General features: G+C 38.2%; 1 protein-coding gene across 4 annotated transcripts in view; it reads right to left on the reverse strand.

Moving 5' to 3' along the window:
* Positions 1-25,674, reverse strand: part of VPS8 (VPS8 subunit of CORVET complex) — a 302,450-nt gene that overhangs the window by 81,306 nt on the left and 195,470 nt on the right. For all 4 annotated transcript variants that reach the window (XM_052647321.1, XM_052647322.1, XM_052647320.1 and 1 more), the window contains 6 exons: positions 24,584-24,626; positions 20,724-20,827; positions 13,247-13,328; positions 12,829-12,911; positions 5,283-5,363; positions 2,402-2,571 (listed from right to left, as the gene is read on the reverse strand). In XM_052647321.1, the coding sequence (XP_052503281.1) occupies positions 2,402-2,571; positions 5,283-5,363; positions 12,829-12,911; positions 13,247-13,328; positions 20,724-20,827; positions 24,584-24,626 (563 nt within the window). The remainder of the gene's footprint in view (positions 1-2,401; positions 2,572-5,282; positions 5,364-12,828; positions 12,912-13,246; positions 13,329-20,723; positions 20,828-24,583; positions 24,627-25,674) is intronic.

The raw sequence follows: 25,674 nt of genomic DNA on the forward strand, positions 1-25,674 counted from the left end.
CAAAAATGTTACTACTATACAGTAAATTCTAACATTATTACTATGAAGAAATTCCCTGTTAATTACATTATGCTACCCAATAAACCTTCCAGAAATAAGTGTTGAGCACAATTCTAAGTCATCTTCACTGATTCCTTCTCATTTCTCCAACCTGAAACGTTGGACCATCTCAGAAGTCAGTCCTTTTCTCTCTTCAATAGTCTTTAAAATCTTCCTTTTCTCTATCCTCCCCCATACATATAACATGCCTCAAACCAAATTCTTGACTTCCACCAAACCCCTCAATGCACACTCTCATCCAACCTCCCACATCTAAATAAACAGTAACTAGAGCCTTCCAGTTTCTCAGGCCAAAAACCATTCTTTCTTTCATACCTCATATACAATCTATAAACAGATCCTGTCAGCTATACCTTCAGAATATATACAGAACCCCACCACTGCTTACTTCATTACAATCATCTTGGGCCATCTCTCACTTGGATTAGCATAAATGGTCATTCCACTTTCACGCTTTATCTTCTGCAGTCCATTCTAACCACAATAGTCAAAGTGATCCTCAATACATAGATTATATTGTGTAAACCCTATCCTCAAAACCATCCAATGGCTGTTCATCTCAGAGTAAGAGTTTAACTCTTCATAATGATTTACTTCCTACGTGATTTGGCTGCTGAAGTCATCTCTCATCATTATCCCTTCACTCTGCTCAGGCAATGCTAGCCTGCTCACTCACTACCAGAGAAGTATGCCAAGCACCTGCCTCATGGTTTCTGCACTTGCTGATCCTCTGCCTGGAGCACTTTACCCTGATATTGCATGGAAACTTCCCTTAAGTCTCTGCTCAAATGTCACTTAAGTTTCCCTAACAACTTTTCACAAATTACTAGTTCCCAAGGTTCTCTCTCCTCTATACCATATTTACTCATGGTAATTATATTTTTATTAATTAATTCATTTTTAACTACCTGTCCATAATCATCTTAACAGTGGTGTTCTCCCTGACCACTCTTCATAAAATATCTTCCCCCCCCAGACTCTCTACATCTCACTTAACATGCTTTTTTTTTTTTAACCCTGTTAGTTACTATCTGGCATTTTACTTGTCTGTCTCTTTCACTAGAGTGTAAACTCTGAGAGCAAAACCTTTGTTTTGTTCATGTGGTACCCTATCCCTTCTAACAGTACCTGACGTATAGTGTACTTGATAAACAGTTGTTGAATGAATGGGCTCTTTATGTGATAAGAAATAATTTCCCTTCTCATCACCAAATCTACCAATCTTTATCTGTAAAAACAGAAGCTAACACTTATACAGTGCTTACTGTATGTCAGCACGGTTTTAAGTGTCTTATGTAAATTATCTCATTTAATCTTCACAAAAACTCTAGAAGGTAGGTACCATTATTATCCCTCTTTACAAATAAAGAAACTAAGATGTAAAGAGATGAAATGACTAGTCAAAGTCTAATAGCTAGGAGAAGGAAACGGCAACCCACTCCAGTATTCTTGCCTAGAAAATCCCATGAATGGAGGAGCCTGGTAGGCTACAGTCCATGGGGTTGCAAAGAGTCAGACATGATTGAGCAACTTCACTGGAATAGCTAGGAAGTGGCAGAGTAAAGGTTTGAACTCAAGGTTTAAAGCCTGGCTCTAGAGTCCATCTTACATTGCCTCTATCTATATATTCTGGATGAGCGGTCTCCTCCTGAGATCAAACCTCCTACTTTTGCACTAGACTTCTTCTCTCTTTGCACTGTGGCTTTAAATATCATTTACATGCTGATGAGTTCTAAATTTATATTTCCAGGACATATCTCTGACTAGAATAACTGTCTACCTGACATTCCTACTTAAATGTTTAAAAGACATCTCAAACCTAACATCTCCAAGACAAAACTCTTGATTTCCCCAGGTTCTCATGCCTGTTCCTTCTTATTTTATATGATGACAGTACCACATTCATTCAGTAGCTTGGGCTGAAGATGTTTTTCCCTGTCACTTCACATCTGATACATCAGCAAGTTAGCTCTTCTCTTAAAATATATTCCTAACCTTCACTCCTACCACTCTCATTCTGTGCAAATGTCACTTCTTAGACATGTTTTTCCTCATTATGGTATCTTAAAATAGATATTCTCACCCTGAACACTTTTTCCCATCCCCTTACCCTGTGTGTTATTTCTCTCCATATCTCTGATTACCTGTACTTACTTATGACCTGACCACTCTAATACTCTTTCCCCCTGACCCCTATGCAGAATATAAGATCTATGAGAACAGGAACTCTGCCTTGGTTTGTTCGCTGCCAGAATGGCTGACTGGGGCTGTGTGTCTGCACGTGCTCCTGCCTGGCAATACATGAACACACACATGTACTACGTTTCCTTCCCTCTCTTACCTAAAGACAATAATTTCATCAGCCATTTCCTGGCGTCTCTTGTACTGCTGCAAACAAATAGAGCAGTAATCCTGCTTGGGATTCAGTCCTCTGGTAACTGAAGCTCTCAGGTTACACAATGACCAATGGAGGTCTTGGTTTAGAAGGCTAGTTGTCGTTTCCAGCAGGGTCTGTGAACGACCAAAATAAAAAGAAATCAACAAAAAGTTGTTTATAAAGGGAAAGAGACGGAGGGGATGAGTGGAGAACTGCCCTTGTTTCATTTTCAACTACAGCTGAATTGGAATATACTACAAAGGCATAAAATCGATCAAATAAACATCAAAGCACCTCAGACTTAAGTGGTTAACTTCAATGTACAAGTACTGATAAGTACTACATCAAGAGTCTCAAAATAATTATTAAAAGGTTGTCACTAGTTACTATGGAGAAATGAGTGCTCTGCCATTCCTGTGGCTTAATTCGGTCCTGATGGCTTTCAGATGACTGGATTAACCCAAATCTACTTATTTATTACACTTATATAGTAAGCTCTCTTTGAATTGCTTAAAGTTCTAACAAATCGTTTAAAAAAATACTCTGATTTTTTAAATAGAAACTGCATCCATGGCAATAATCCACACTAACCTCTCACTGGAAAAGCTAATGGTCATTACTCATTTTTCATCTCCCTTGGGCAAGAGATCACATTTTCCAATCAGCACTTAAAAGCCATTGGAATCTACTCAAGACTGTGACATCTGTCATTAAGTCACATAGAGATATTTCACAGTATCACATTATGTCATTTAAGGTTCCCTGTGTTTATAAAGTATTGTCTTCTTACTACATCTAATTCTCAACATTCAGATATATCATTTTGACGTGCAGTTGGATTCTTTTCTGTCAGTCCCAAAGGGGAAGATATACTGTTCATCCTCCTTGCTACACAGTCTTGTCCTTAAACTTTATCTATAATGCAGAGCTTTTCGTTCTAATGGTCTATTTTAATTCTTTCCACTCAACTCCATCTTTTCTTCTTCTTCCAAAGTTTGTAAAAACCTTCTGTTTTGCACTCAGTTTCCTTTTGCCATCATGGACTCTGTGCCTGAAGGGAATCAGCTTCCTCGTGCTATGCTTACTTAACAAAACTGCAGTTCTTACAACACCCTAAGAAAAGCTCTGTCATTGTATCTACATGTCTAAATGGCAATTTTCCTTGGTGGCTTCATGAGTCACTTTGAAGTACATGAAGAAAAATTACACCAAGCTGGCTCTTACTGAGAATTAATGTCACAGGCAGTTTCGGGTTAAGGGAAGAAAGAAACATCCACTGGATCATGGAAAAAGCAAGAGAGTTCCAAAAAAAAAATCTATTTCTGCCTTACTGACTATGCCAAAGCCTTTGACTGTGTGGATCACAATAAACTGTGGAAAATTCTGAGAGAGATGGGAATACCAGACCACCTGACCTGCCTCTTGAGAAATCTGTATGCAGGTCAGGAAGCAACAGTTAGAACTGGACATGGAACAACAGACTGGTTCCAAATAGGAAAAGGAGTACGTCAAGGCTGCATATTGCCACCCTGCTTATTTAACTTTTATGCAGAGTACATCATGAGAAACGCTGGGCTGGAAGAAACACAGGCTGGAATCAAGATTGCCGGGAGAAATATCAATAACCTCAGATATGCAGATGACACCACCCTTATGGCAGAAAGTGAAGAGGAACTAAAAAGCCTCTTGATGAAAGTGAAGGAGGAGAGTGAAAAAGTTGGCTTAAAGCTCAACATTCAGAAAACGAAGATCATGGCATCCGGTCCCATCACTTCATGGGAAATAGATGGGGAAATGGTGGAAACAGTGTCAGAGTTTATTTTTGGGGGCTCCAAAATCACTGCAGATGGTGACTGCAGCCATGAAATTAAAAGACGCTTACTCCTTGCAAGAAAAGTTATGACCAACCTAGATAGCATATTCAAAAGCAGAGACATTACTTTGCCAACAAAGGTCTGTCTAGTCAAGGCTATGGTTTTTCCAGTGGTCATGTATGGATGTGAGAGTTGGACTGTGAAGAAAGCTGAGCGCTGAAGAATTGATGCTTTTGAACTGTGGTGTTGGAGAAGACTCTTGAGAGTCCCTTGGACTGCAAGGAGACCCAACCAGTCCATTCTAAAGGAGATCAGTCCTGGGTGTTCATTGGAAGGACTGATGCTAAAGCTGAAACTCCAATACTTTGGCCACCTCATGTGAAGAGTTGACTCATTGGAAAAGACTCTAATGCTGGGAGGGATTGGGGGTAGGAGGAGAAGGGGACGACAGAGGATGAGATGGCTAGATGGCATCACCAACTCGATGGACATGAGTTTGGGTGAACTCTGGGAGTTGGTGATGGACAGGGAGGCCTGGCATGCTGCGATTCATGGGGCTGCAAAGAGTTGGACATGACTGAGGAACTAAATTGAACTGAACGACTTTTTCTGGTTAGTGGTGATTAACTGTTTCAGAATGTTTAAAAGAACACTAATTTTATTCTGCAATTTTTCTATACTCATGTTGACCCTTCATTTTTTGAATTATACCTTTATATTCCATTATTTTCCAAGAAAGTTTCTTATATTTTTCATTTGGAAAACAATATATATGTCCCACCACCCATGAATCAAAAGAATAAAATAAATTCAAAAGCTGCAATTACACATTCCAGAATATATGTGTATATGTATACAAAATATAAATTAATTAAGGTCAAGAGAAATTTTAAAATTAGAAAGCCATACACTTCAATCTTTCAAACTTGTACTGAACAGAAGGTAATTTCTAAAGAAAAAGTATAGGTGCAAAGAGAAAAAAAAAGCTTCCTTCTACCTTAGAATGGGCGCAGAAATAGAAAGTAGCTTACCTGTTCATAGTTAAAGGTATCCAACATTCCCAGAATAAGGCCCTGGATTTCTCCAAGTTTTCCTTTTCCATAAACTGGGTCCTAATTAGAAAAAAGTTGCTAAAGATTATAATTCTATTCCTGTTATTTTAAATGTATTTTAAAATATAAGTTATCTGAAAAAGCCAAATACTTTTAAGTATTTGTCAATAGTCACAAAATACTTATCCTTCCATGAGCCTTTCTACTGGAAATGCATACTGGTCTCAGGTCATCAAAGCATTTGGAAAAGTAAATAAAATTTAAATGATCCAAGTCTCTTGCTTAACAACCATAAATTTCACTCTGGTTTTGTTTCTGTAGCAAGCTTCCTTTCCTTCTTATTAAACATCACCTATCCTTTTTTGGGGCTTCCCTGGTAGCTCACATGGTTAAGAATCTGTTTGCAATGCAGGAGACACAGTTTCGATTTCTGGTCAGGAAGATCCCCTGGAGAAGGAAATGGCAACCCACTCCAGTATTCTTGTCAGGAAAATCCCATGAACAGAGGAGCCTGGCAGGCTATAGTCCATGAGGTCACGAAGAGTTGGACATGACTGAGCAACTAATACATATACATCCCTTTTTGAGCTCTTATTTATCTGCTACATTAAAACCAAAGTACTCAAGAACACTCAGAATCTGTTCAACTCCTCCTGTGACCCACATCTGGCCACCGTCTGGTCCAAACCAAGTCATGCCAGTTTAGGAGATCAGTTTCTGAATCTAAGCAGCTTGTAGTTTTTCAGTTTTAAATCAAATCACTACTGATAAACAACAGATACCTAGACAATGTTCCTTCCACTGCTTTTCATATGAGCTATGCCAAATAACTTGTTTATCATACACAACTTGAACAACACTGTTGTGTACAAAAATAAAAGTGAACTGAAATCTAACCACTCCAATAGAAACACTTTTGATTTTTTGAGGTATATTCTTCCAGTCTTATTTCTGGGGAAGGAGAAAGAAGGATGTATTTTGGGAGGCATTTCACATAATACATTTACTTTTTTTACTTAATAAAGTATGTTGTGAGCAGTTTCCCATATCATCAAATAATGGGAACAGTTACAGGGTATGAAACATGTGAAGACGGTATGTGTTATTCAACCATTCTCTGTGGTTGGAGATTTAGGTTTCTCTCCCCACAGTCCACCCTGAGGTCCCATCCCTATTATCAAATGCTGGTGGCTGTAAATTCTGGTCTCAGTCTCTGAGTCTTTCTTAGGAGGAGATTTCAAGAAAGGAAAATGACATACAAACTGATAAACTAAATAATAAACTAATATTTGCTAGATAAGAGTAGCAAATAACTAAACGTTTGATAAACTAATGTTTGCTGGGAAGTATGGGGAACACATCTGGTTACTTGTTAAGGAGTAGGGGTTATTAAAATCTTGGTACAGTGAGTTCAGATGTTAAGAGAAAAAAAAAGACTGTGGACCAAGGAAAACTTAGGAGAAAGATACAGAAATGTGAGAAGAAACTGTGCTTTCATGCGTATGTACAACATAATCTTAGGATTTGTTGTTTTTTCTCTCCTATGCTCTGGCGATGGTGTCTGAAGACAGGATAGATGCAGTTTCTAACTCAGATCAGTGTTCAGTACTTTCAGCTGGTCAAGAGCAGCACCAGATTATCTGCCATAGGTTCCTGGTCCTGATGCTGAGGTACTGCTGAAGAAACCGTGTACTAATTAACAAGTTTACTGGACTAATTAACAAGTTTACTTTGTGTACTAATTAACAGGTTTACTTTGGACTTGAACAGATCACTTAAACTTACTGGGGAAATCTGTCTCACTAAGTGAGACATTCGTGTAGTAATTAACAAGTTTACTTTGAGCTTGAACAAATCACTTAAACTTAACTGGGGAAATCTGTCTCACTAAGTTAAAGATGCCTGTCCAACATGTGCAGAGCATCTGCAAAAGACAAAACAACAGACATCTCAGACTAGCTCTTTACTAGAACAACAACTCAGGCCATGTACGCATGAGACAATCTTTTAATTTTCCTTGCATAAAAACGGATCCATGTTAAGACTTCTGAACTTACATCCAATTACACTTATGGTCACGCTCTCAGTAAATATATTTACTTCTTTAAGTATCAATGGACACTATAATACTTTATTACAAAAACACTGTAATAGCTACTCTAACATGTCCACACATACACATTACAAGTATGTACTGTGTATGTGTGGAGAGAAAAGCACACTTTCCAGCACAGAAAAGCTCTGTCATTCACCTATGACAAGGGTGGTCTGGAGAATAAAGAGGTCTTGAAAAGGTTAAATGCTGGAAAAAGAAGAAACCTTTATAGGTCACGTCTATATTTATATCAGTACATTTCACTCTAATATGCATAATTTAAAAGCAAAATCATGAAAATAACCTCATGCTGGGACAACATATAAATTATAGAATGCAAAAGAGAGCTGAAGGCTTCTGGCACAGCATGCACACAATCTACTAGCTTTTCAAATTATTTTCCAAATATGTCAGCTAGATTCTTCAGCAATAAATAACTGCTGAAGTTTCTCTTTAACTTGTCCACAATCTACAAAAGAAAAGCACATTTAGGTACTTCACACAAACTTGTTTTTTAAAAAGCATGTTATAAAAAGATGTGATGACCACTTTTTCCCAGCGTTTTCTTTCTTTTAAATTGAAGTAATAGTTGGTTTACAATATTGGGTTAGTTTCAGGTGTACAGCATAGTGATTCAGTTATTTTTTTCTGATTATATTCTATTATAGGTTATATGATATTGAATATAATTTCCCATGTCATACAGTAAATGAATGTTGTTTATCCCTTTTATACATAGGAGTTTGCATCTGTTAAACCCATATTCCTAATTTGTTCCTCTCCCCTTCTCCTCCTTTTGGTAACCATAAACTTGTTTTTTTATATCTGTGAGTCTGTTTCTGATTTGTATGTAGATTCACTGGTATTATTTTTAGAGTCCCATATATAAGTGATTGGAGAAGGAAATGGCAACCCACTCCAGTACTCTTGCCTGGAGAATCCCATGGAGGGAGGAGCCTAGTAGGCTACAGTCCATGGGGTCGCAAAGAGTGGGACACGACTGAGCGCCTTCACTTTCACTTTCCAGTATTCTTGCCTGGAAAATTCCATGGCAGGGGAGCCTGGTGGTGCTACAGTGCATGGGGTCTCAAAGAGTTGGACACAACTGAGCAACTGACACTTTCACTTTTCATACAGGAAGGCCTGGTGTGCTGCAGTCCATGGGGCTGCAAAGAGCTGGACATGACTTAGTGACTGAACAATACCAATAATACAGTATTTATTTCTGACTCACTTCCCTAAGTATAATATTCTCTAGGCCTATCTATGTTCTTGCAAATAGGAATACCTCTGTTGCTTTCTGATACTTATTCTACCATACATAAGGGAAGCTGCTGTATAGCAGAGGGGGCTCAGTTTGGTACTCCGTGATGATCTAGAGGGGTGGGATGGGGTGAAATGGGGTTGGAGGGAGGCTAAAGAGTGAGGGCATATATGTAAACATACAGCTGATTCACATTGTTGTAGAGCAGAAAATAATACAACATTGTAAGCAATTATGCTCCAATAAAAATAAATTAAAAAAAATAAAATTTTTACTGATCAAGCATTAAAATATGAATAATGCCAAGAGAATATTAGTCATTTGTTTGTATTAACTCCCTTAGTAAAACAATCATAAGCAGCTTTTCAGAAGCCAAAAATTACTTTTGCCATAGAGTGAAGATAAGAACAGGGAGTAAAGGCAGAATGTATATAACGTAAATATGGTCCCTTAAAAATACTAACTTATCAAAATTGAAAGGGAAAAAAAATACTGACTTATCACCTAATGTTCATGAATGAAACCTGTACAATTAAGGTCCCCAGGAACATTTTGAATGAACATTTAGGCCACGAAGATCTTTGAGAACCTCTCATCATGTCAATATCTCTTCTGTTCTAAGGGGCAATAAAAATAGGTAAACCCTCTGAAACGTGAATGTTTCCTAGAACTCCATTTTGGCCTTAAGCCTTTTTTACCAATTCTGTTCATGCTGAACTTCCTCTAGTTTCAAAGAATTTAACTACTACTTCTGTACTGATGACTTCCAAATCTTCCTCTCCACTTCTTACCTCTTCCTATGAAATCTGGTCTTGTATTCCCCACTGCTCATTGTTAGCCAAACAAAACTGAAATCAGGGGCTTACCTGGGTTCTTCTTGTGTTTTCCCACATCTAGTCAGTCAAAAGGTGAATTAAATTCTGTTAGCTAAGCAAGTTCTGAATCCATCTTCTCCTTCCATTCTATGTAACTCAATTAACAAACTTTGAGTACCTATAATGAATACACTCTGGGTATTTCTTTGCTTTCAGTCTCAGTCTTGATCCCATCCATTTTATCCTATATAATACAGACTGAGTGATCTTTCTAAACAGAAACCTCATTCCATCAGTCCTCTGGTTAAAATCTTTTAATGAGTATTTAGTGAATTTAAAATAAAAACCAAAGTCCCTTCCACAGTTCACAAAGCAATTAAGGACAGGGCCCCTGCCTCTCAAACTTCAGCTCTGTGATGCAACTTTAATCTTGTCCTATGTTCCAAGCATACTTAAACATCTGCAACTCCTCAGACATACCACCAACCATGTTTCACCTCAGATTCTTTTATATATAGTTCACTCTGCTTAGAATAGTCTTTTTTTTTTTTTTTTAAATAAACCACTGATTCCTTTAGGCTTCTTAAGATTCAGTTCAGACATCTACTCCTCCAGGAAATCTTTTGACAGTCTGTCTCACATATATACTTTCATTGGTATTCCTCTGGCTATAGAGGAGAAACCTAGCTCATTCTATCTTACTCAAAAAATATAATCATTGTAAAGGTGCCGGGGTGTTTAAGGATCCAAACAAAGGAATACAGGTAAGGCTTAAGAACCACAATGAGGGATGCAGACACCTTCAGGATTTTCTCTCCACAATCCTCTCCCAATGTCTTGAATCCTCTCCTTCTATCTTCTCTCTTCTCCGTGCATCTTGTCTATTCTCCTCTTTGTGTGCCTGCTTCATTGTTCTTCTCTCTGAAGATTAACTTTATACTATTTCAGTCCATATGACAGAAAGGTAGTCACTGTCAGCTCCTGAACTTTTGTACCTTATATAATCCAGAGAACTGCAGAGAAACTCTTCACCTTTTCAATTCAGTTCCAAAATTTCCTGAAAAGGATACTGGTTGGCCCCTCTTGGCCAGCTGCCCACTCTGAGTCAATCAGGTAGAGTCAAGAGGCAGAGTCACGGTTTCACATGGCTGTTCCAGCTATTATCAGGTGGACTGAAAGTGTACAGATACAGAAGTAGCAATTACCCTACCTGGGGTTCAGAGCATGTAATCCTTAAGGTGGCCAATATGACCTGTTCTTTAGAGCCCTATGAATTATTATAGCAGATATTTTCTTGTCTCTCCATAGGTCTTTTAGGGCAAGAACTGTGTCTTTTTTCCATCTACACAGATAATTAACCAAACAGGGTAACATACAATATATATACCAATTAATAACTAACTCCTCAAAAAACCAGTGAAAGTCACTCAGTTGTGTCTGACTCTTTGAGATCCCATGGACTGTATAGTCCATGGAATTCTCCAGGCCAGAATACTGAAGTGGTCTCTCTTCCCCAGGAGATCTTCCCAACCCAGGGATTGAACCCAGATCAAACCCATTGCAGGCGGATTCTTTACCATCTGAACCACCAGGGAAGCCACTAGATTTATAAGATTAGAGTGCCACGAAACACCAGGGACTGAATGAAGCAAATGAAGGAGCTTACATGATATAGTGGGAGACAGTGTATATTAAGAGATCAGGGACTTTGATGGTAGTCTGGATGTTACCTCTATTGGTGGATCAGGTACTTAACTTTCTATACTTTAGTTTTCTCCTTCATCAATACAAATTTTTACAGTAGCCCCACCTACTTCAAGAGATTCTTGTGAGCTTCTGTGAAAGCAACTTGAAAAAATAAAAATTCTATACAAACATAAGGTAAAGTTACGTGCAAACAGGAATTTAACAATCAGCGTACTCTCCTGATTAGTGTGAGTTAACCACTGATGGTGGAAATGATAAGAATACAACTACAATGAATACCAGTATAACACAAAAATAAAGATTTTCAAATACCAAAAGCCTTCAAGGATACGAGTCTTGAAATACACTATTTTTTAAAAAAATTATATATATGCATTTGCCAAAAGAAAAAATCAATTTTTATTTGTTATAATTTATGTATTAAAATGTGATGAAAGCTCAACATAAAGCTAAATGTGTATAATGAGAGGGAAGACACTTTTGGCTTTAGGATTTCATTTTTTTTCTAATATACTTGGTAAATTAAAGTACTCCTGCATTATAGAGATAGTTCATATATTACTAAAACCTTATGACAAATGTATTTTAGAACGGATATAAGAAAAGCTGTCTGTACCAAAAATTATTATTCAACTTATGATAAAGATCAAATGAAGTGATACATGTGAAGATACATTCTAAACGATAACATACAACGTGGTGAGAGACTATTGGATACAGTCTTTATCAGCAAAGGCCCAGCTGCTTCATACCAGATGGGAAAGGAGAGTCTGCAGAGTCTTAAAAGAGAGCTGAAAGCAACATTCTTGGTTGGATAAAAATAATTTGAAAATTATGAAGATCAACAGCATCATATTACTGTTTTGCTTTGTTTTGGTGTGTCTGTATCCTGCTTTCCTGGTGGCTCAGATGGTGAAGAATTTGCCTGCATTGTGGTAGACCAGGGCTTGACCCCTGGGTTGGGAAAATTCCCTGGGGAAGGGAATGGCTACCCACTCCAGTATTCTTGCCTGGAGAATTTCATGGACAGAGGAGCCTGGCGCATTACAGTCCATGGGGTCTTAAAGAGCTGGGCACGACTGAGCGACTAACACTTTCACTTTTCACTTATCCTGCATAAAGTAAGGAAAGACAAAATGGATTCTAAGGATAATTCCTACTGTTTCCCCAAGAATGTTCACAGAGTTTTCTAAAAATATCTTAGCATATTTTTAGCATTCTCTTTTTGATGAAGTTGGAAAGGTTCAGGCCTTTTTGCTGAAGAGTAGGAGAAGAGTTTTGGACAGTTTTAGGATGAGTTAGAAAACCTAAGTAACAAGATTAAGAAATGTCCATATTAACAATTTTTATGTGGGTTTTTTCTGCACTAAGAAGTGTAACCAGCTGGAAACAGGACACCAAAAAGAAGCTTACGTGTCTGAATCCCAACGTCACAGTGAACAACTGAAGGCTGCAAGTTGTGTGCCAAGTAAACTGACATCACTGGATGAGAGCTAAAGGATGAGAGTCATAGTCATATCTTAGATATTTATCTAATGCCAAAAATCAGCTGCATTGTGTTTGAGACCTGTTTAAACATTATTTATACATAACTAAAATATAAGTTAAAATTGATTGACACTGAATTTTACCCTTTCAACTCACCTGTAAAATTCGCTGCAGGATGGATGGAAGGGCAATAAATGCTGCCATACTGTTGAGAACTTGCATGGTCAAAGATTTCAGAGCTGTTATAACAACATGTTAATATTAAGGTTAGTTTAAAATCAGAGTTTTAGGTTTTTCCTGTAAGTCATAGGAATAAAACTTCCTAGAAACTTAGCTAACCAAGGTCAGTTTGATATTTTAAAGTTAACCTGGTAAGCTGCAAAGCTATTGTTATTTAGACAAAGGATGTAACTGGTGACTCAGAAAGAAGAGAACCTGAAAAATGAGATCAACATTACAATATGATTTCATTAAGGATAATAATAAAAATATGATGCTGGGAGAAGGTATCTAAATGACTATTTCTAGCAGATAAAAATTGAGTGATGGTATAGATGGATACTGATAAACTTACCTTCAGAGTGTGGATGAGGTGCAGCTGAACTAGACAGCTTTTGAGGGGCCATCATTGCCTCCAATAACGGAAACCAGAGTGCCTATAATGTCACAGAAAAACAAAAGTATTGGGTTGTTTTTAAGAATAACTAACATCAGCCTACTGTTTCACAGGCTGAAATGTACTTCTCATACACACTTGTTGGTAAAAATCAGAAAAAGAAAAGATGGAACACGTGACGAGGAAGAGACAATAAAAAGCAAAAACCATAACCAGAACAGATATCTTTACCATGCTCCTTGGGAAAATTAAGGAAGCTGAAGTTAAGTAAGTCCAGACCTTGGAACTGCAATCTTCTGTGTCTCAGGAGAGGGGCGGTTCAAAGGAGCCAGAGCAGAGCCTCCAGCTATTCTTAAATGTCTAAACAGCCCTATGTAATGCAGAAGGGGACAGAGAACTACCCCACAACTACCCTCCTCCCATTTCTTGTGAGCTTGACATCAAGCAAGATAAATGAATACAATTATCTCAAGTTTTCTCCTGTGTCAAGCATTATTTTGTATTTCCTCAGTCATCATAAACTAAGAAGTGGAAGTTAACATTATTTCAATTAATAGTCCCAACCACAGAATAAGGTTGGAAATTTATTTATGAGAAAATTAATTTATGAGATAAATTAATAGATCATTTATTTATTCCTATTATATTAGGTACTGTAATAAGTGCTTCCATACAATTTTCATTGCAATTGGCAATTCAATCTCATAACCTAATACAGTAAGCATTACCTTTACTGGAAATAAGATAACTGAAGCTTAGAGAAGTTGAGTAATTTGCCAAAAGATTATACACTGCCATATGTGCATCATATGTATTCTTGCTAAGCCTTAGAGAAAATCTTCATCATCAAAAATCAAACTAATACATTTTAAAATTTCAAGCATATTTTCTTGTTGGGTAGAGATTTACAAAGGCCTCATTTAACCTGGAATCTTGGAAGAGACCTATTCCTGCAAACATCCATGAAGAAACAGGCATGAAGAAAAGTCAGTACTGACAGAGCAGGACAAGCATGGTTACTCAGGGACCCCATTAAGGTGACAGGCTCACAATCCAGAGACTTTCCAACTGGGCAGCCTCCCACTGAAAGAGGCTCTACAAGGAAGCCCTTATTTGAGGTTTTCTAAGGCCAGGATTTTATGCTTTATTTTTTTAAACAGTTTTTCTTCTAGTTTTTAAGATACTAGTTTTAACTATGTTGTATACTGACAATTCTTTATTTTATTGAAATTTTAATTTATCTAGTACTCATGAATTTTTAATCTTGTATTTTATTCTTAGATGGCTTTACTTAGCTTGTCTTTCAGTTGCCTATTTCAATTTGTTTTTCAACCACACCATTTCTTTCTGTCTTTTAATCTAACTGTATATGGTATACCTAAATTTTACCTTTTTGGTTTTTATAATATATTTAGAAATTTGATTTCAATTTTCCCTTATTTAATCCAGGAATTTTAGGTCAATTACCTTTTTAAAGGTTACTTTATTCTTGATTTATAAATAGCAGACTGGGGAAGCATGGTTGTAGAGATAAGAGCCATGGGAAGTATTTATACCCTAAAGAGAGGAACTTTTCAATTAAATCTCCATATTAACCAGAAATATATGGCAAATACCTTTTAAATATTTCATCTCTCTTGCTCTTTAAGGCTGGTTCTTAAAATTTTAACTTGGATAACTCTAAAAACTCACAGGCTAAAATAACCATTATGATAATGACAATCCTAACCCCTGAGAGCAGCGCAACTCAACGGGAACTACTTTGTCATGTTACATAACCAACCACTTTCCTCTTCACGGAATTATGTGCATAACAAAGACATATTTTTTATTATATGTAATCACTGGACACTGGGGCAGACAGACATACAAAGTACGACAAGTACAGATTCCACCTGGAAAAGGACTGACAACCCAACTTCCTGCACTCTGACTTTAACTGAAGAAACTCTGGGGAAGAGACAGTACAGATAGTACATTATCAAGCTTTTGGATACTTCCAATTTCTAGTTAGTTTAGGGTCCGTGGCCAGAGCTTTTGTTCTCTCTCACTGTCTCCAAAACAAAACCAAAAAGGAACAAAGGCAAACAACCATGAATATCCCCCAAACTTAATGTGTGACATTACATATAATACATATAATCAGTTCAGCATTTTCACAAAAATAATATTTGAATAAAAACTAACATTCACATTTTTTTTTGTTGTTATGAAAGTTGCCCAAAAAAGAAGGAAAAACCAGTTGTCAGAGGGTGGGGGCAAATAGAGAGCGGTGTTGAGAGGTGAACGCATGTCTAACAGAGGAATACTCACATACCAGCTCAGATACATTTCTGAAAAAAATAAATAAATAAATACAGAATAAGTTACCCTTTCACCAAATCAAAGGAAGCCTTATTTCTGTCTATGATTAAGAGATAAAAGTTCAAATATAATCAGAATAATCCCTAGAGTTCTGGAGGCATGACTTTAATATCTAATTCTGCCATTAATATATGTGAATCTGGACATATTTCAGATTCAGTTCAGTTCAGTTGCTCAGTTGTGTCTGACCCTAGTCATGTTTGACTCTCTGCAGCATGCCAGGCCTCCCTGTCCATCACCAACTCCTGGAGTTTACTCAAACTCATGTCCACCGAGTCGGTGATGCCATCCAACTATCTCATCCTCTGTTGTCCAACTCTCCTCCTGTCTTCAATCTTTCGCAGCACCAGGGTCCTTCAAATGAATCAGTTCTTTGCATCAGGTGGCCAAAGTATTGGAGCTTCATCTTCAGCATCAGTGCTTCCAACGAATATTCAGAACGGATTTCCTTTAGGATGGATTGGTTGGCTCTCCCTGCAGTCCAAGGGACTTTCAAGAGTCTTCAACACCACAGTTCAAAAGCATCAATTCTTCAGTGCTCAGCTTTCTTTACAGTCCAACTCTCACATCCATACATGACTACTAGAAAAACCATAGCTTGGATTAGATGGACCTTTGTTGACAAAGTAATGTTTCTGCTTTTTAATATGCTGTCTAGGTTGGTCATAACTTTTCTTCCAAGGAGCAAGCATCTTTTAATTTCATGACGGCGGTCAGTATCTGCAGTGATTCTGGAGCCCCCAAAAATAAAGTCTCTCAGTGTTTCCCCGTCTATTTGCCATGAAGTGATGGGACCAGATGCCATGAAATCTTAGTTTTCTGAATGTTGAGTTTTAAGCCAACTTTTTCCCTTTCCTCTTTCCCTCTCCTCTTTAGTTCTTCTTCACTTTCTGCCATGAGGGTGGTGTTATCTGCATATCTGAGGTTATTGACATTTCTCCCAGCAATCTTGATTTCAGCTTGTACTTCATCCCCAGCATTTTTCATGATGTACTCTGCATAGAAGTTAAATAAGCAGGGTGACAATATAGGCCTTGACATACTCCCTTCCTTATTTGGAACCAGTCTGTTGTTCCATGTCCAGTTCTAACTGTTGCTTCCTGACCTGCTCAAATTCTACTGTTAATATATGTGAATCTGGACATATTTCAGCTTATGTGAGCCTAATGGTTTTATTTATAAAACATAACTGTCACTTTTCCTTAAGCTTTCCATAAGAAGAAGGAAGAATATTAAGTAGATATTAGGGAGGAGACAAAGTTTGAAAGATAAAAAGGCTTCAGTTCAGTTGCTCAGTCGTGTCTGACTCTTTGTGACCCCATGAATCGCAGCACGTCAGGCCTCCCTGTCCATCACCAACTCCAGGAGTTCACTCAGACTCATGTCCATGGAGTTAGTGATACCATCCAGCCATCTCATCTTCTGTCTTCCCCTTTTCCTCCTGCCCCCAATCCCTCCCAGCATTAGAGTCTCTTCCAATGAGTCATCTCTTCGTATGAGGTGGCCAAAGTACTGGAGCTTCAGCTTTAGCATCATTCCTTCCAAAGAAATCCCAGGGTTGATCTCCTTCCGAATGGACTGGTTGGATCTTCTTGCAGTCCAAGGGACTCTCAAGAGTCTTCTCCAACACCACAGTTCAAAAGCATCAATTCTTCAGTGCTCAGCTTTCTTCACAGTCCAACTCTCACATCCATACATAACCACAGGAAAAACCATAGCCTTGACTAGACGGACCTTTGTGGGCAAAGTAATGTCTCTGCTTTTCAATATGCTATCTAGGTTGGTCATAACTTTCCTTGCAAGGAGTAAGTGTCTTTTAATTTCATGGCTGCAGTCACCATCTGCAGTGATTTTGGAGCCCCCAAAAAATAAAGTCTGACACTGTTTCCACTGTTTCCCCATGTATTTCCCATGAAGTGATGGGACCGGATGCCATGATCTTCGTTTTCTGAATGTTAAGCTTTAAGCCAACTTTTTCACTCTCCTCTTTCACTTTCATCAAGAGGCTTTTTAGTTCCTCTTCACTTTCTGCCTTAAGGGTGGTGTCATCTGCATATCTGAGGTTATTGATATTTCTCCCGGCAATCTTGATTCCAGCTTGTGTTTCTTCCAGCCCAGCGTTTCTCATGATGTACTCTGCATATAAGTTAAATAAGCAGGGTGGCAATATACAGCCTTGATGTACTCCTTTTCCTATTTGGAACCAGTCTGTTGTTCCATGTCCAGTTCTAACTGTTGCTTCCTGAGCTGCATACAGGTTTCTCAAGAGGCAGGTCAGGTGCTCTGGTATTCCCATCTCTTTCAGAATTTTCCACAGTTTATTGTGATCCATACAGTCAAAGGCTTTGGCATAGTCAATCAAGCAGAAATAGATGTTTTTCTGGAACTCTCTTGCTTTTTCCATGGTCCAGCAGATGTTGGCAATTTGATCTCTGGTTCCTCTGCCTTTTCTAAAACCAGCTTGAACATCTGGAAGTTCACAGTTCACATATTGCTGAAGCCTGGCTTGGAGAATTTTGAGCATTACTTTACTAGCGTGTGAGATGAGTACAATTGTGCGGTAGTTTGAGCATTCTTTGGCATTGCGTTTCTTTGGGATTGGAATGAAAACTGACCTTTTCCAGTCCTGTGGCCACTGCTGAGTTTTCCAAATTTGCTGGCATATTGAGTGCAGCACTTTCACAGCATCATCTTTCAGGATTTGAAACAGCTCAACTGGAATTCCATCACCTCCACTAGCTTTGTTCGTAGTAATGTTTTCTAAGGCCCACTTGACTTCACATTCCAGGATGTCTGCCTCTAGGTGAGTGATCACATAGTATTAAATATATATAAACACAGCTTACTTTTGTGTTTTTTAAATCAAAATATAACCATGTACAATATAGACAGCCAAAAGATAAAATAAAAACTCACGAATGGAGAAATCATGGCAAAAAGGAGTGGTGTAGGACTTCCCTGGCAGCGTAGTGGATAGGAATGAATTTACCTGCCACTGTGGGGGACAGAGTTTGATCCAGGAAGATCTCACATGCCACGGAGTAACTGGGCCCACGTGCCACAACTATGAGCCTGCGCTCCAGAGACAACTACTGAGTCCACAAGCTACAACTACTGAAGCCAGCGCACTCTAGAGCCTATGCTCCACAGCAAGAGAAGCTACTGCAATGAGAAGCCCGAGAAAAACAACAAATAGCCCCAACTCGCTGCAACTTGAGAAAGCCTGCAACATAGCAATGAAGACCCTGTGCGGCCATTAACAAAAATATATAATTTTTTTTAAAAAGTACTTTAAAAGAAAAATATAAGGAACAGTGTAAAGCTTATAGTCCATTTAAATAAAGATTAAACACTATGGGAACTGTGGATATAGAAAAGAATGTTTTGTTAACCTCAATGAGGTAAAATAACATAATTAATAAAAATTCAGAGGGATAGAGAAGAGAGGCTGGAGCAAATGTGTACGGGCTCACATAAACATCTTTATTGGCTGCATATCATAGATACTATAAAAACTGAAATGTAATTATAAATGATAATTCCAGTCTATTATAGTTATTCAGATTTTTTAAACTTCAGAGAGATTAATAGATAATATAGTAAAGAACTATTTATTTTAAATTCAGAAATTCCTCAGTTTTACACAGGCTTCCTAAATGAGGTTAAATACTGCATTTTTAAAGAAAGCATTTTTGATCCAATTTTTCTAAAATTATGTAAACCTAGGCAGATGAAAAAAATGTCTACAGTGATATTCATCAAATGATAATGATGGTTATTTCTGATATGATAGATACAGGATACTTTTTTAAAAATGTCCTCCTGAATAACTTTTTGTATTTCAGGATGACAAAAATAATGGGCATGCATCATTTCACTCAAAGTTTTTTAATAAAAAAACCCACATCCATTATGTAAATGAGTTTGTTATACACAATTTATATTCTAAAGGGTGTTCAAAATTTATAACCTGAAAAAAGGCCTTGACAAAAAAGCAAAGGAGAAATTTACCCATTTCATAAGAACAGAAAACACGCAAGTTTACTGTTTTCACTGTAACACGTATGGCAAACTATCTATGAAAAATTTTACCCTCTTTCCTATTTCAGAAGCCCAGGCAGTGGAAGGAGGCCAGGTGGTGTTAAGCCAGAGGCCAGAGACTGGAAAGGCAGGCACAGTTACGCCACATCATACTGCTAACTTTACTTCTTAAAACTACAGAGTCTTAGCTGTCAAGTCGCATCTCACCCCCTTTGTTTCTGCTTCGCTGCTGTAACTCCCAGCCACACCAGGCGCTCAACTATACCTCCTCCTTCAGCTTTGTGTACTCCCTTTTTGCAGTCTGGAATCTGTTACAGATGTGGTTCCAACCTTGGCTGCAACAGTGGAAACAAGCGGGAAGCTTTGAGACGTTCACTAGGGAGGGGTTAGCCGTTTTTGAGGCACTAGCCTACTATGTTCCCCCTGTGCCTAGCAAAGTAATAAAGCCAGTCCTTCCTTCTCCTCCTAACAGAAAAACAAACAAAGAAACAGAACCACACTGATGATGCGGGTCCAGCCCCAGAGACTTAAATTTAATTGATCATGGGTACAGTCTGGGAGCTTTCAAAGCTCCCCAGGTGACTTATGTGCAGCCAAGGTTGAGAAGTACTGTATGGTAGCCTTTTTGACCTTTTCCTGCTTTCTCTGTATCCCTTGAGGCTTTTCCTCCAGATCTTCATACTCGCTTTATCCCCAGGGAATAAAAGAGATGATAAACGGATGACACATCCATAGTACCACTACACGGAATACACAAAATCTCTGTCCAAAGAGAACAAGGACATCTAGTATTCACACACCTAAGTTTTGCAGCACAGTCAAATCTAAGAATATAAAGCTTTTTGTGAGAACAAAGCAGACAGGCCCTTCCCGTAATAACTTTAGGAGTCATATACTCCTGGGAACACTGAATGGTGATTAAAATCCAGTTGCATAGAATTCAGGTAGCTGAGAGGGCAGTAGAAATAGAATTAATTTCTAGTTTCAGACTAGAACAGACTTTTAAAAGGCTTTGTAGTCATTCTCCTACCTCTCTCTGCTGTTGGTTCAAATTATGTGAATTTCTCTGGCAGAGGGCAATCGTCTCTACCATGGTCTCTTCAACATCCTTCAATGAGGGATCCTCTTTGGTATCTAGAGTCAGAAAAATTGTTAATATCACTCAAGGGTATAATACTGATAATCTCAAAGCTTCTGTTAAAAAATGAAACATTTTTTTCTCTGCATATTTTTAGGTTTCAATGATATAATCATGTGTAAGACCTGATACTGAGGTTTAGTAGATTAAAAAGCAGATAACTGTTTGCAACAGCCTTCTATATAAATGTTTGACATTCCTAGGACATAGAAAGCACATCATATTAATACTTAGCATTCTAATGTACTTAGCTATGGAAAAATCCCCAGTTGTTTGTGGATTTGTTGTAGAAATATCTTCTACAGGTCTCCCTCTATTTCTTTAATGTACATATTTCTTCAAGATACTATTTCAGGCACTTTTCTCTTCATTTCTTTTTCAATAACTTCAGCTACTCTTCTGGTTTTACCTCCTATGTCCTTGCTGATAACCTTCAAATATACACCACCAGCTCTTACTCCTTTCATAATCTGCAGGCTGAATTCTCACCAGGCTCTAGGCATCCATTTCTACATGGGCATCCTGCAATCTCTTTGAACTTTCGTATGTGCAAAACCTAGTCCAGTCCTCTCACTTCAAATATGCTCCAAACCGTTACATTTCCAGACTAACAAAACCATGACCTTTAAGTCAACCAGTTTATAAATCTTCACCATCTTTAATGCTTTCATCCATACATTCAAATAAATAGTTAATTTTGCTAATTCCATATCCATGCTCCCATATATTCATGGCTTTTACCTGACGGAGCCCTTCAGCACCTCGTTTGCACTGTAGCTTAATTTCTGACTTCCAAATCTTGGCTCCCTCGTTCCCTTTTATACTGCCACTACAGTTCTCCTAGGGCTACCCTGGTGGCTCAGGGGTAAAGAATTCACCTGCCAATGCAGGAGACATGGGTTTGACTGGAGGTCAGGAAGAGCCCCTGGAGAAGGAATGGCAACCCGCTCCAGTATTCTTGCCTGGGAAATCCCAGAGGGGCCTGGCAGGCTGCCGTCCGTGAGGTTGCTAAAGAGTCAGACATGACTGAGTAGCTAAACAACACTAGTTCTCTCAAGCACAAGTCCAAACGTGAGTCTCACCCGTGAAAAACAAATTTTTACCAACAGAATGTCAATAAACCTCTGATCCTAAGTAAACACAGTAAACAGCCTGGGGCATCGTTCCACCAGATTATTTCCCAAGGTTACTAGCCAGGCACTTTCATCTTCATGTTCTCCTCAACCCAGAAGCTCCTTTCCTTGCTTTTGTCTTTCAAATTCCTACTCATTATTCCAGTCATGATTACTTCCAAGGTTGCATCTTCCACAAAAGAAACTCAGTTACAGATAGTCCCCAACTGTGCACAATCCTCTGTCACTCTCACTGCATCTCTACTACAGTATTTGACTCTACCTGCACTGGAAGTTTTGTTTTTTTAACATATCTATCTCCTTCAAGCGAGTTAGCTCTTTGGATGAGGACTGTGTTTTAGCCATCTGTGTGTAACCCACAGGAACTAGCTCACTGTTGTGCAATTACCAAATCCTCCAAAATTCTTAAGCACACCGTCAAAACTGGAAGGCAGCTATGCTTACTACTATACCACCAATGCACACTGTCAAAATTGAATCTGACAGTAGATGGTAGTTATGAGACTATTACTGAGAAATTTATCCTCGTTGGAATTCAAAGAACTGGCTTCCCTAGACATATCACCTGCAAATCACTGTAGTGATTTAGGGAAACATTCTTCTTATTTTTCCCATATTCTTTCATGTAGTATCTGCAAAAATTATTTTCATAACAGAAAATTGGAAAAGGAAACTACTATAATTGCAACACATCTAGCAGTCAAATTGAACACTTACTGACAGCACAAAAACCGTAACTAAATGCTTAGTTGAACTACATAAAGAAAAGTGAACTGTTTATGGAAGTTCTAAGAACAAATACTCTATGGGGAATTAGGCTAAAGGTGTTTAGAGGACTGTGTGGGCCAAAAAGGTAAAACAATCTAAAAATCACCTATCCAGTGATTCTCTGAACTTTGGGAGGGCTATTTTGAAAATGTTAAGGAATAGGAAAATGAATAATCCAATTCAAAAGTGGGCAAAAGATCTGGACAGGCATTTCACCAGAGAAGATAAAGAAAATGGCCAACTAAGTACAAGAAAAAAGTGTTCAACATCACCAATCATTACACAAATGCAAATTAAAACCACGAGGAGATGCTACCTCATACCCAATAGGGTGGCTACTACCAAGAAAACAGAAAATAACAAATGTTAGTTAATATGTGGAGAACTTGAAACTCGTGTGCATTGCTGGTGAGAGAGTAAAATGATATTGCCATTATGGAAAATGGCATGGTGTTTCCTCAAAAAATTAAAAACAGAACCACCATTTAGCTTCTGCTGCTGCTGCTGAGTCACTTCAATCGTGTCTGACTCTGTGTGACCCCATAGATGACAGCCTACCAGGCTCCCCCATTCCTGGGATTCTCCAGGCAGGAACACTGGAGTGGGTTGCCATTTCCTTCTCCAATGCATGAAAGTGAAAAGTGAAAGTGAAGTCGCTCAGTCGTGTCTGACTCTTTGCGACCCCAGGACTGCAGCCTACCAGGCTCCTCTGTCCAGGGGGATTTTCCAGGCAAGAGTACTGGAGTAGGGTGCCATCGCCTTCTCCGACCATTTAGATTAGCAATCCATATCCAGCAATATATATCCAGAAGAAGGGAAAGCAAGGACTCAAAGAGATGTCTGTAGACTCATGTTCACAGCAGCACTAATCACAACAGTCGAAAGGGAGAGGCAATCCAAGTGCCCGTTAATAGATGAATGGGAACACAAAACGCAGCATATACATAAAACAAGAGCATTATTCAGCCTTAAAAAAGAGTGAAATTCTACATGTGCTACAACATAGATAAATCTTGAAGACATTATGTCAAGTGTAATAAGCTAGACATAAAAGGACAATTACTACTTGATTCTACTTATATGAAATACCTAACCCAGACTAATCAAATTCATCAAGTCAGAAAGCAGAATGGTGGTTACTAGGGGCTGAGTGGGGAGGAGGGAATAAGGAGTAACTGATGGGCACGGAATTTCAATTTGGCGAGGTGAAAAGGTTCTAGAGATGGATGCTGGTGATGACTGTACAACAGTGTGTATGTACTTATTGCTAATGAACTGTACACTTAAAAATGGTTAAAACAGTGAATTTTATGTGGCCCTTATTTTACCACACTTTTACAAAACAAATAATTTTTTAGTATTAAGGAATATAATAAAAATCACATATCTATCTGTGACAAAGTCATTCAGGATTCTAAACTTAAAGTTTTACTGCTTTCTGCTAAAATCATGTAAGCTCGAAACAGAAACATTGGCTATTACTTACTGATTAGCAGCTCTGCTTTGTTGTTGTTCAGCACATTCATTTTTAAAATATAAGTTATGTATCTCATTTATAATAACCAAAACATAAGAACAAAAGTATAGCCAAAAATTAATACCAGTGAAGAATATCTAATTTTCTGTACAATGAAATGACCTCTAGTACTGACAACTCGCATCACAAAAGCACAATGGTTTATATTACTTCCTATTATGAGCCTTGAAAACAAGTCAAAATTTGGATCAATGATAAACAGCAATATACAGATCAATGTATTTATTACTTAATAAATGCAGTTTTTCATTTAATACATTTTAAAACATGGGGTCCACAGAAAAAGAAATTGCAAATTACAGTCAAGAACTTACTTTCATCTTGACGTATTATCTCTTGAAGTTTGCTTTGTAGTCTCTAGGAGGTAAAAGGAACACTTTATATTTCCAATCCACCAACACCTGAATTAACATATTTTAAAGGTAAAATCCAAGAAGAAACAAGGTTTTTAAGAATGATCTCTGTCATTCAGAGAAGAACATCTGTGTATACAGAAAGCATAGCTAGTAGTACTGGAAGTGACTCAAAGTATCAAATATCACTTATTCTGCCCCACTTTTGCTTCTGTTGTACCACCACACAGTCATCATTGCTAGCCTTTAGGCACAGTAATGGGGATTAGGGTTAATCCATGCTTTGGATAAGGGAATAAAATTCACACTCAATTATGAGAAAAAGGGATGGGTGCAAATGAAAAGGACATGACAAGTCTATCACCACAGCACAGCCTTGGGCGTGACATCTTTGAAATCCGCAGTTGTGGCATCCACTACTCCACTGAATTCTGGATCCTCAGACACTCTTAACTGATATCCCAAAGGCTTTTTAATGACTGAAGTTGACCTTAATACATCCCTTCTACCGCAAATTTGCTTCTTTCCTTGAGGTCCTTTATAGGCTAATGGTAAGCTAAAAGTCAGAATCATCGTTAACTGCTCCCTCTCATTTACCCCATACCATATTCAAATGATCAATAAGTTCTTAAATCCACCTTCTCTTTTCACTTCACCAGAACCGTCACACCCACTCAAGCCCTCCCGATTCACTGCTGCAATAGCCTCGCAAGTGCTCTCTGCTTCCAGTTTTACGTCCTTCTCTGCATCCCACAGATTATCCTACAGTCAACAGAGCAGTCTTTACGAAACAACATCACGTGAGTTTCTTGTTTAAAAACCTTTAGTTCATCCTGGGTGAAAACATAATCAGCCCTAATTCTTTAGCGTGTCCTACAAAATCTTTCCAAGTCTGGATCGAGTCTTTGTTTCCAGCCTGACCTGCCTATTTATACACTGATAGCTGAGCCCTAGTAAAGCTACTGGCTCAGCTCCTAGCAGTTTGTATTCCTTTGTATTTTGCAAACGATCGTCTTATTCCCTGCAAAGATCTCTCACTTCTCCGTTTCCCA

Source organism: Budorcas taxicolor, chromosome 1 (genome assembly GCF_023091745.1).
Source record: "Budorcas taxicolor isolate Tak-1 chromosome 1, Takin1.1, whole genome shotgun sequence".
In the NCBI taxonomy this organism is placed as follows: Eukaryota; Metazoa; Chordata; class Mammalia; order Artiodactyla; family Bovidae; genus Budorcas; species Budorcas taxicolor.